General features: G+C 42.8%; 1 protein-coding gene and 1 non-coding gene across 2 annotated transcripts; both read left to right on the forward strand.

Annotated features, from left to right (window-relative positions):
* The first annotated feature begins 4,444 nt into the window (after positions 1-4,444).
* On the forward strand, positions 4,445-6,350 carry LOC139061485 (potassium voltage-gated channel subfamily A member 3). Its single transcript, XM_070545105.1, has one exon. The coding sequence runs from the start codon at positions 4,576-4,578 to the stop codon at positions 6,172-6,174; it is 1,599 nt and encodes a 532-aa protein (XP_070401206.1). The 5' UTR covers positions 4,445-4,575; the 3' UTR covers positions 6,175-6,350.
* Positions 6,351-7,123: 773 nt separating this feature from the next.
* On the forward strand, positions 7,124-11,124 carry LOC107390963 (uncharacterized). Its single transcript, XR_011516748.1, has 3 exons — positions 7,124-7,335; positions 10,755-10,815; positions 10,902-11,124. It is a non-coding gene; the product is annotated as an uncharacterized protein (transcript).
* The last annotated feature ends 806 nt before the right edge of the window (positions 11,125-11,930 follow it).

An 11,930-nucleotide genomic window follows, 5' to 3' on the forward strand; every position in this document is an offset into this window, starting at 1 on the left:
CTTCACAGTTCAGGAAAGATGCTCTCAAGCAACAAATCTAAAGGGATGTTTTCATAATGTTCCATCACAGCCTCCACTTTTTCATATAATACTAGAAAACCTTACAGTTACCGGTTAGATTGTCATGTTAAATTATCTGCGTCACTAAAAGAAGATCCAAACCAGACCAATTTCCTAAGAGTAGATGTCCACAGCTTGCACAAGAAGAGCCATTTTCCCTTCATAAGATCCTTACCTCTGTCTCCATGTTTTTTGCTTTGAAACATTCAAGTGCAACATGCAAGGTAGCCTAATTTCATAGGTTAATAAGAGAGTGGAGCTATATTTAACACGGAGAGTGGAAACCGCATAAGGAGGCCCTTGGCTGTCCCTAAGCTCCTTCCCTGTGGACTGACTGACCCTTTTAATACAAGACCGCTTCAATGTGGCCTCAATAAGGAAACAGGGTCTGCATTAAATGTGTCACAGCCACAGTACACTTGATAAAATCTCATTCATGAGCACGAACAACTCACAGTTAAAAACCTATTACTGTAAAATGATGGTTATATTTAAACGTACCTCTAGAAGGTACAACATAACATACAATTGCACTTAATATCTTATAGAGAACCAATTTTTAATCAAACAGCAGGAGCTTTCAGGTCCCTCAGATAACCTTTATTAAAGTTGCGAGCCTTAATTAGGTTTAAAGTGTTCATTCATTGCAAGGAAAGCTCAGGTGGTTCAGATGAGAACTTTAAAAAGCTTAATTCCACAAAGCTTGACTGAGAAAAGTGTTGGTGCACACTGAATACGGGTCATTTACAAAGGTAAAAGCTAACATGATGAAAAACTATGTCATAATGACCTTAAACAACCTTAGAGGGAGATTCCTTTTAATATTTTAGATGTAAACACTTGTTTTGTTGTCTCTAATATTGTTGCTGAGTTGCAAAATGTTTGTAAATTGGCCTGCTGGTGTCGTATTGACTGGAAAATACTAAGAATGTGTAGACATGACTCTCCACAGCTGGATATGTCATGTAGCATGGGAATGTGTTTTTATAGCGATAACTAAAGGTCGTGACACACATTTAAAGTAAACCTGACTATAAAAGGCAAAAGTTAAAATAGCCAACATGTTTTTAAGTACTTACCATCCTGCCTTCTAAACTTTTGCAAAGCTAGTTTACATACTTACAGAAAAAAAAGTCAAACAATGATGCTAAAATCCAAAAAAGAGAAGCTTATTCTTACTTTTTTTTTTATCAGTTCATCTGTGCCTTTTTAGGCCAAACAACCACTCTGAGTGAAAATACTCAGTGGTGTAATTATTTTAAGTACGGATGAATGTGGAGTTGGAGCCTGGGTGTTGCCATAGATCGCTCATGGTGATGGGAGACTTCTCAAATCAGTCTGGTCATACTGCGCTCATTAAATTTAATCTGCAGGAAGCAGATGTTTGTGCTCGGCGAGCACGGCCATATTTCACAATTAGTTCTCTTACCTCCTTTCCTACCCTTTGTCTTTTATTCCTTCCACTTGTTGATGGCGTATATAAGGCATTAGCTGTAGATGTGTGGTTTTTTTTCTCATGTGTACAAATCTCACGAGGATCTCTTCTCATCCCTGAGGTATTTTTTCTACAGGCAATATTTAACAACATAAACAAACAAACTGCATTTATTTTGAAAGTCTTGTGTGAATGATAAAAGCATTTGCAGCTGAAGGGTTTATTTGTTTTAAACATGTAGGGTTTGGTGAATTGAGTGTTTTAAGAGCTCAATATATATTACCTCTACTTATGAACAATAAGCTGTGATACTCTATCTAAATATAGAATATCAACCCTGCTTGGTCTTTACGGTGTTAATCAGAAGATTCTAGGATTCTTTGTTTATTCAGGGATTGTACACACATCGTTTTGATTCAGAAAAGAGTCAGGTTTATAAAAGTAAGAATTTATTTTACCAACAATTAAAACATGACAAGTTAACTAACATTTACTGTGATGGATGGAATTAGATGTGATGTATGAAACCTATGTGTGAACGTGATGTTATCAGAACTTCTGTATCCAGGAGAGCTGAGTTCTGGATGTAAAAGAATTTGGGTTGCGTTAAGCTATGAAGTTGATTATTATCAAAAGCACATCAGACGCTATATATGTGTCTACTTCACCCGTTCTTGGAGACCCTCTTGGCGGATCCGAAGGTCAGAGAGGTCGGATGACCTCTGGCACCGAAGTGCTGTAGAATACCGTGGCACCAACTCTTCAGTCCAGAGATGTCTCAGATCATGACAGATGAATGGAACCGCACGTCTGGGACTCTTAAGAAGTCTAAACAATATCAGCTTGTTCTACAGGAACTGTTTGCTGTATCAGCTTCGCAGGTGCAAAAAGATTTTGACGACGTGTCAAAATCTTTGATGGGTTAAAGAGGTTTTGCTTCAGTTAGCAGGTCTGAAACTTCCTCTACAACTGATGAATCACCAGAGTGATCCAGTTTTAATGTTCTCATGTTATGATTTGTGTAGCCAACCAGAGGTTGACAAGTTTGAGGAATATTACCAAGAAAACCTCAGAAACATGCCTTCCTTGATACCGGATGCTCTGATCTGGGGTAAAGGACTATCTATGTGTCACGTGTTTGACTTAACTTAACTTTGTCCTTGTGTGAGTGCAAATGGTGATGACATTGTCATGTAAACATGCTGAAACATATATCAATGTAATCATAACATAACATTCATTTCAAATTTCAATCATTGAGCACAGATTAATGAAATATTCCGTTATACTATAATTATTATAAGTAGCAATAAACAAACATTTATTTACTGATTATCTAGCTTATCAGTTTTAGAAGTTCATATTTAATTTAGGAAATCATTCTTTGATTCAGCAACTAATCCGGGCTGCGAGTGTTCACTTATTTGGAGGCATGAAGAATCCTGAAGGACGATAAGGGAAGCTTGGACCTTGAGGAGAGAACATTATTGTTGACACTTCCTTATCTGTTTTCAGAACTGCAGCGAGGCTCTGAGCTCCAGCTGATGGGATGAAGGCAGGCTGATTTAAAGGGAACACATGCAGCCTCGTGTGTCCATTTTGATAACCAGATGTTGAATGGTCAAACTGTACCTAAGAACTGACCATTGCTGGACGTTACAAACATATTTTCTTAAACAAACATTTAATGTTGACAGAATAATCCAAACTGATCCCAACATGTGTTTAACTGAGATAAGCTTCCACAGTTTTAGATGTATAATAATCGACAAATAAAAAACTGAGCAGAATACGTTTTGAAAAATACTAATAATAAATGCTGGCAGACCTCAAATGCCATATATTCTGGAGGTTAAAAATAACTGGGGTATATATCATTATTTTTTCCTTTAAATTAGAATAAAAACTCCAGAAGTGAAAAATAATAAAAGAGGTACTGGAGGGGATAAAACACTATTGATCTTTTTAGTAACACCTTGCAGCCCTTTCAGCACCTTGGACAGCGGTCTTCTTAAGCTAAACCTCTCCACCTGTCACCAGTGGGTGTTTAAATAAACCAATCAACCCCAAGAAATACTCACTTGTGAATTAAAATCTCCACCTACCTGTCATACCAGGAAATATTCTGGAGGTTAAAAATAACTGGGGTACACACTGAAACTAATCCGCGAGAATGGAATCTGGCCACGTTTTAGATGAGGGGGAAAAAGGATTACTGTTTGTAATCTAATCTGTGCAAACCAGGATGGTGCGTAATTTAAATGTCCGCACAACTTTTACCATGGCAGTCATCTAAAGGTTACAGCTATACGTAATATTGCATAAACTGTGTCTCCCTCTATACTTTGTGTTTGAGTGGTTTAACATATTCGATCGCCTGTTTCAGAGTTATTAATCAGTTTACTATTAGATGTGCTGGGATCAGTTAGAATTTTTGGAAGTGATGATAAAGAACACCAATCAGACACAGCGGTATTAGTAGATTCCTTTAATCTAATGGCACATCCGGTCTTTTCTTGGAAATAAAAAAATGATGTAACCACAGGGAGGGAGAGATGGGCTCTGATATATTTATGAGCCTAATTGAAAACGTCCTGTCTGAGAAGAATGACCTTGGAGATTCACACAAGTGTGTGTGTGTGTGTGTGTGTGTGTGTGTGTGTGTGTGTGTGTGTGTGTGTGTGTGTGTGTGTGTGTGTGTGTGTGTGTGTGTGTGTGTGTGTGTGTGTGTGTGTGTGTGTGTGTGTGTGTGTGTGTGTGTGTGCAAAACGGGGCTGGGGGCAAACGGGAAACTGGCACGCCCAAACCCCGCTGCTGAATGACGCCCGTCTGTTGCTTCTCCTGTGTGTCGTGCATCCTGCGATTGGCGGACGGCAGAAAAAGGTAGCCAGCTCCGATGCGCCGTGGGCGGGTGGAACGCCTGTTTATAAACCCAACTCTTTCTCCGTGGGCGGGAACATCAACTGTAGGCTGCCAACGCGAGGCGCTTGTGAGACCGAGAGAGACGTGGAAGAGACGAGGCTGTGGCGGCGGCTGTGGTTGATCGGGGTTCGCGGAGGGGGCGAGGCGGCCGCCCCTGTATGCGTCTTCAACCGCGCATGGACGACCACCTCAGCCTCCTGCAATCACCCCCGCCAAGCGTGACCAAAACCCGAGGCGACAACCTGGTGAACCACGGATACACCGAGACCGAGGCGGACGTGATGACGGTCGTGGCGTGTGACAACATGCTGGAGGAGTCGGCGGCACTGCCGGGCCACCACTCTCTGGACCGATATGAACCGGATCATGAATGCTGCGAGCGGGTGGTCATCAACATCTCAGGCTTGCGCTTCGAGACGCAGCTGAAGACTCTGTCCCAGTTTCCAGAGACGCTACTTGGGGACCCAAAGAAGAGGATGAGGTACTTTGATCCTCTCAGAAACGAATACTTCTTCGATCGGAATCGACCCAGCTTTGATGCCATTTTGTATTATTACCAGTCTGGAGGGCGCATCAGGAGACCCGTTAATGTGCCAATTGACATCTTCTCTGAGGAGATCCGCTTCTATGAGCTGGGTGAGGAGGCTATGGAGAAGTTCAGAGAGGACGAGGGCTTTATAAAGGAGGAGGAGCGGCCGCTGCCAGAAAATGAATTTCAGAGACAGGTGTGGTTGCTCTTTGAATACCCAGAGAGCTCGGGTCCCGCCCGGGGAATAGCAATAGTGTCTGTCTTGGTCATTCTCATCTCCATTGTCATTTTCTGCTTGGAGACATTACCAGAGTTCAGGGACGACAACAGGGATCCGATCACAATTGCGCATGTGATAAATGGCACGCTCCCTTTTTTCATCAGCCCCTTTTCTGACCCTTTTTTTGTCGTGGAGACTTTGTGCATCATCTGGTTTTCCTTCGAGTTACTGGTGCGCTTTTTTGCATGCCCCAGCAAAGCGACGTTCTCCAAAAACATCATGAACATCATTGACATTGTGGCGATCATCCCCTATTTCATCACCCTGGGCACAGAGCTGGCGGAGCGGCAAGGGAACGGACAGCAGGCCATGTCGTTGGCCATTCTGCGGGTAATCAGGCTCGTTCGGGTGTTTCGCATCTTCAAACTCTCGCGTCACTCCAAGGGGCTGCAGATTTTAGGACAGACTCTGAAGGCCAGCATGCGTGAACTGGGCCTGCTCATCTTCTTTTTGTTCATCGGGGTCATCCTCTTCTCCAGCGCTGTTTACTTTGCTGAGGCAGATGACCCCGATTCGGGTTTCAACAGCATCCCGGACGCTTTCTGGTGGGCTGTCGTTACCATGACTACAGTGGGTTACGGAGACATGCATCCCGTCACTATAGGGGGTAAAATTGTGGGATCTTTGTGCGCAATCGCAGGTGTCCTGACCATTGCCCTGCCTGTTCCCGTCATCGTCTCCAATTTCAACTACTTCTACCACCGGGAGACGGACGGAGAGGAGCAGGCGCAGTACCTGCACGTGGGTAGCTGTCAACCTCTGGTGGACACAGAGGAGCTGAGGAAGACCCGCTCCTCCTCCTCCTCGCTCAGCAAGAGCGAGTACATGGTGATCGAGGAGCACGGGATGAACAGCGCGTTCAAACAGCAGCCCAACTTCCCCACCACCGCTCAGAACAACTCTCAGAACTGTGTGAACATAAACAAAAAGATTTTCACTGACGTGTAGCTGCAGCTGCGGAGCCATGACCCCTGCTGAGCACGGGGAGGAGTGACGTGTCAACGCGCGCAGCTTGTTGTGTCGTTGCGCAGCAGCGTTTAGAAGCAGATGTGTGTGTGAGGATGAAAACAAAGAAACGAATGGACGCGCGCGCGTCCTGTCCGCTCCGAGACGCTGCTTTCAAGAATTCGGATCTTTTGGGATTGTTTTTGATTCCAGTAACACAAATTCACACAGTCTCCTCCTTAACGTGTTCGGTGTTCTGCTCTTCTCTGAGTGAGGAAACAAATAAACCTGCTGTGCGTAATTGTGCAATAGTCGGTATACAAAACATGCATCACAACAGGTATGGATAGAAGCTTTATGACGGTGAAAAATAAACGAGAATATAAATGCTCCCGGAAGGACAGTCACACTGTATCATCATGCGTTATGAGTCGTGACCCGTGTGTATAACAACCAGTCATTTAAATATGTGTAGGTGTGTGTTCAGGCACGTGGTGATGTCAGATAGACACATTTCAGGTATAGTATCTCATATAAAGCGTTCCATGGTGTGCCTTTTGTCGTGAGTTAACGTCTAGCCCAAAATTAAAACGTCTCCACGTAAACATTAGAACCAGCTGACTACCAGCGCGAGAAGGGTGGAGAAACACGGCGCTCTCCCGCGAACACAGTTATCAAAGATGGAGCGCGTTTCTGTCTGGAAGCATCAAATATATCCCCACTGTGATGCAGTCTCCATGGTTACCCCCAGTTACCGTTGCCATGGCATCCTTGTTTCCACAGTAAACCCCCCCCCACCCCCCACCCCCCGCTAGATGGGGTGGAAGCTGTATTAAAGATTTTCGTCTGAGTGGTTTGTCTCTGGTCTCCAATTAAACTGTTTTGTTTTGTTATTACCACGTTTCGGGCCTTAAATACGAGGCCAAGCAGGCAAATGGCCCCCGCAGCCAATCAGCAAACTCTCCATGTGGCTTCAATGAGAAGAAATACTGAGGAGGTGTGATAAAATGAACTGGCCAACTAAAACAAACTGTTGCAAGTAAATGAGGGAGCTGGGAGAAGCACAGCGTGTGAGGAATTATGAATGGACTGGAACACGCAGCAGCCTGAGTGTAAAGCAGTGACTAACCAGGAGATGCCACTGTTGTCCCACTAACAACACTGGTAAGTCTTCATCACTTTTTTTGGATTAATTAAGCATAAATCCACACTGATTGTAGATTTGCAAAACAATCCAATTCAAAAATGTCATCACCTGCAGAAATGCCTTATTAGACACACTGCGTGTATTGTTGTGTATTTGTGTAGGTATGATGTCCTTGCTGTGTGTCCAGGTTGGGTTTCACCTTTAGTTGACTGTCTATAAAATCATTAAAATGCCAGTTTAAGCCTGCCAGTGTGTGCACGTTCTAACCCCTGGCGGCCACTTCTGCTAACAGAACAGATGGTTCTCACCTGCTTGGTGGCGTCTCTTGTCCTCTGCCTTTACTGTAACATTCCAGAAATAGAGATAGAAAAAACTTGATGCATCACATTTGAACTTTTAAAGGAGAGCTGATTCTTTATAAAGGTCATAGAATTAATTTTGCTTCGTAACGAGAAAAGTGAAAATGCTAATTTATTAGTTTGTGAGTTTGATCGAAAAAAATGTTGGTCTCTTTTTCATTTCGTCAAGATATGTGCATTCCTACTCCTAATAGGCATATTTATGTTCAGCATGCTTGTTGGTGTCATTTAAACATAAAAATATTAAATGTAAACAGTTTAATTCCAAAAATATGGTTTTGTTTTCAACTTGTCTGTGCTCATAAATTTTACTAGGAGTACTTCAATAAACAATGATGATGAACATCATTGATGCATTTCTCATTTATTTGCAAAACTAAATTGTTTTCATAAAATACTTTGCTTAATGTTATTTTCCAATTTGACCATGGAATTATTCAGACAGAACCATTGTGAATCCTTATGTTATCTCTATGTGAATTTAGAGTAATTTCTTCATTTTGTCATGGTGTATTAGCACACTGAACCTAAATGTACACAAAGATATCTAAATCCGAGAAGAAAAATTACCTTTGTTGCAGTGTAAACCACAAACATTTGTAACGAACCATTTTCAGCACCCTATAGAATAAAACCATAGGGTGCGAGTAAAACACAAAGCAGGTCAAATGTAGCTAACAACTGTTAAATGCAAGTTTTTTGCATGGAAATGCAAGGCATGTCTCAGGCGTTTTTCATGTAAAATTACTGTGATACTGAAAATGGAGTTCCACCCACCTTTCTGTCTACCTCTGCCACTTCCATACATGTCCAGCAGAAGACGGGATCAGCTAAGCAAGCGACAAAAAATATACATATATTTACATTTACATTACATACATATAATTACAAAGGATGTGTCATGCCCAGAAGCCACCGTTTATGTGTACCAAGCCTTAAAGTTACACACAGGGGGAAATTAGTGGCTTTACAAATCCAGTGGGTGTCCCTTCTGAATTTGTCCACCAGGAGGCAGCAAAGAGCTCACTCCCTGAAGGAGAAAGTTTTCCCTGCTGCACCTAGCAACTATTTATGCGTGGTTTTGTGATTGGGTGATGTGGTTTGTATCTCAGCCTATAAGCTTGGTCTTGTTTTTCTTCCTGACTCTGAGTCCTAGCTTACAGTTTATAGCAGCGAGAGCCGACAGACAGCTCCGATTGTAGGATTTCATTCTGCTGCAGATTCCTGGTTGCGTATTAACAGGGGTAATGCTACCAATGATCCATCACACGTATGCTCGTGGACTGACTCCAGAGGGTTAAGGTATTATTGACTTTTGGGTTATTTTGACATTTTCAGCCGCTTATCCAGAGTTGGGTCGCGGGGGCAGAAGCCGAGAGGCCCAGACTTTCCTCTCCCCAGCTACTTGGGCCAGCTCCCCCGGGGCATTCCCAAGGTGTTCCCTGGACAGTCGAGAGTCACAGTTCCCCCAGCATTTCTTGGGTCTCCTCCTGGTTGGACATGCCTGGAAAACCCCACCAGGTAGATGTCCAGGAGGCATCCTGACCAGATGCCTGAGCCACCTCAACTGGCTCCTCTCGATGTGAAGGAACAGCAGATTTACACTGAACCCCTCTCAGATGACCAAAATCTCACCCTATCTCTAAGGGAGCCCAGCCACCCTGTGGAGAAAATAAATTTAGGTCGCTTGTATCTGCGATCTAGTTCTTTTGGTCATTACCAAAGCTCGTGACCATAAGTGAGGGTAGGAACGTGGATCGACTGGAAATTTGAGAGCTTTGCCTTCTGACTCAGCTCTCTCTTCACCACGACAGATCGGTACAACGCCTATCACTGCAGACGCAGCACTAATCCGCCTATCAATCTCGTGCTCCAGCTTTCCCTCACTCGTGAACAAGACCCCGAGATACTTAAACTCCTCCACTTGAGGCAGGACCTCATCTCTGACCCAAAGAAGGCATTCTACCCTTTTCCGAATCAAGACCGTGGCCTCGGATTTAGAGGAGCTGGTTATCATTCCAGCTGCTTCACACTCAGGTGTGAACCGCTCCAGCGAAAACTGGAGATCATGTTCTGATGAAGCCAACAGGACCACACCAGCTGCAAAGAGCAGAGACCTGATCCTTAGGCCACCAAAATGTATCATCTCAACACCTGGGCTGCACCTAGAACTCCTGTCCATAAAAGTTATGAACAGAATTGACGACAAAGGGCAGTCTTGGAGAGTCCAACTCTCACCGCCACCGGAAACAAGCCCGACTTTCTGCTGGCAATGCGGACCAAGCTCTGACACCGGTCATACAGGGACCTAACAGCCTGTATCAAAGGGCCTGGTACCCCATACTCGTGGAGTACCCCTCACAGGGCCTCCCAAGTTCAAACACTTTCTCCAAACAAAACACAGTAAGATTGGTTGGGTGAACTCCCATGCGTCCTCCAGGATCCCCCTGAGGGTACAGAGCTGGTCCAGGACGAAAACCTCATTATTCCTCCTGAATCTGAGGTACGGAAATCCGATGGACCCTCCTCTCCAGAACCCCTGAATAAATCTTCCCAGGGAGGTGCAGTAGTGTGATCCCCCTGTAGATGGAAAACACCCTGCAGTAATTAAACTCATCATGCTGAACATTGGCTGATTACAATCATCAGCCAACATTTCAGAGCTTCTCAGTTTTTCTTATTATTAAGTAGTTGAAAAAAAAGAATAATTAAGTTTAAAAATCCCTTAAGTATCCCTTAATATTAACAGATTTAATTTGAACAGAATCAAACACTGTTGGGTAAAAGCCAGTGTCCTAATTCAGGTCTCAGAAGACTCTAGCCTTCTGTTAGTGTAATAACTTTAGTTTCATCTGATGACATTTCCATGCGAAAAACATCTATCAGTGGAAACAACAAATGTTTTATTTTTTTTTTTGTTTACACTGGCTGCCTAACTCTTTCTTCTTCTGTTCCCTAGAGCTTGTGGCGTTTACAGTGAAATAATTTGATGCAGAGACAGAAAGAAAAGTTTTTGCTCAATTGTGGATAAACTGACTGATTGCCATAACAGTTTTATCCATCTCTGTCTCTCTCAGGTGAAAGTTCCCTCAGGCTCTTGGGCCTGAGATTGTAGAGTTCAGTCCGCTTTCTAATTAGGTAAATACCTTGTACTTTAATAAAAGCCCTAAATATGTTCTGGTTTAAAAAATACAAATCTAAAGCTATAAACATTTTTCTTTCAGGGCAACAGCAAGACTCTGGTCTGCTCCTGTTTGGTCGGATGGGCCAAATTTACAAATCAAGACTGAAATCACTCTGGATCAGTTCTTCTTATTCCTCTGTCCTCTTGCTTTCAACTGGTGCCCTCAAACTGGACTGGTGACCAGCAGTTGTCCAACTGCAGTGGACCAACCAAAAATGCAATCCCCACAGGTACAAGAGAAACCAGTTCACTTATGTAGCTGCAATCGTGTGATGTATGTGAAGGAGTTGACCCGCTGTAAATGGAAATGTCAAGGGATCAAAAGTGATTCAGACATTCAAATAAATAAATAAATAAATAAATAAAAGTCAGCAGGATATGTTTTATTAGCATTCTCCCATGCTGCTTTTGATGCAAAATTTAAAGATTCAGAAAACAGCCAGCACTTTTGCAAGGCACATTTCACTTTACAGGAGTATTTCCAGTTTATTTATTTATTTTTTGTATTTTTACATATTTTATTTGTTTCTCAGAGGTAAAACACATCATGAATATGTAATAAAATGTAATAAAATGACAAAAATAGAGGCCATCTGTGATTTCCTGATATGAAACTGTGATACTAATCAAAGACTGTTAGCCATATGCCTTTGTTAGCTCTTTGTGGTTCGTGTTGCTAATATGTAAAAAAAAACACATTTATGAATGTGTGATGGTTGCTGCTATTCACTTGATGTATCCATGAAGAATAATACAGAGGCGTTTACACACATGGGTACACATGCCTATGGATGTGTCCCCTCTATCCCAAAGTGCACTATTGATTGTTTGTTTTTGGTGGGTAGGGCAGAATGCTGATGGGGAAGGCTGTGTGTGACAGGATTTATTCCATGTTATTGTGCGCTGTCTTCAACATGACCCATATAAAGAGATTATGAGGTGTGGCGTCTTTCTTTGAGAGGAGCTGTAGTCTGCATTCACGCATTTGGTAAAAACAAAGTAGTCATCCCCACCAGAGAGCATGTTTGCGGCTTTATTAACTGTTCTGCAAATCTAATAACTCTATATC

The sequence above is a fragment of the Nothobranchius furzeri genome, chromosome 15, assembly GCF_043380555.1.
Source record: "Nothobranchius furzeri strain GRZ-AD chromosome 15, NfurGRZ-RIMD1, whole genome shotgun sequence".
In the NCBI taxonomy this organism is placed as follows: domain Eukaryota; kingdom Metazoa; phylum Chordata; class Actinopteri; order Cyprinodontiformes; family Nothobranchiidae; genus Nothobranchius; species Nothobranchius furzeri.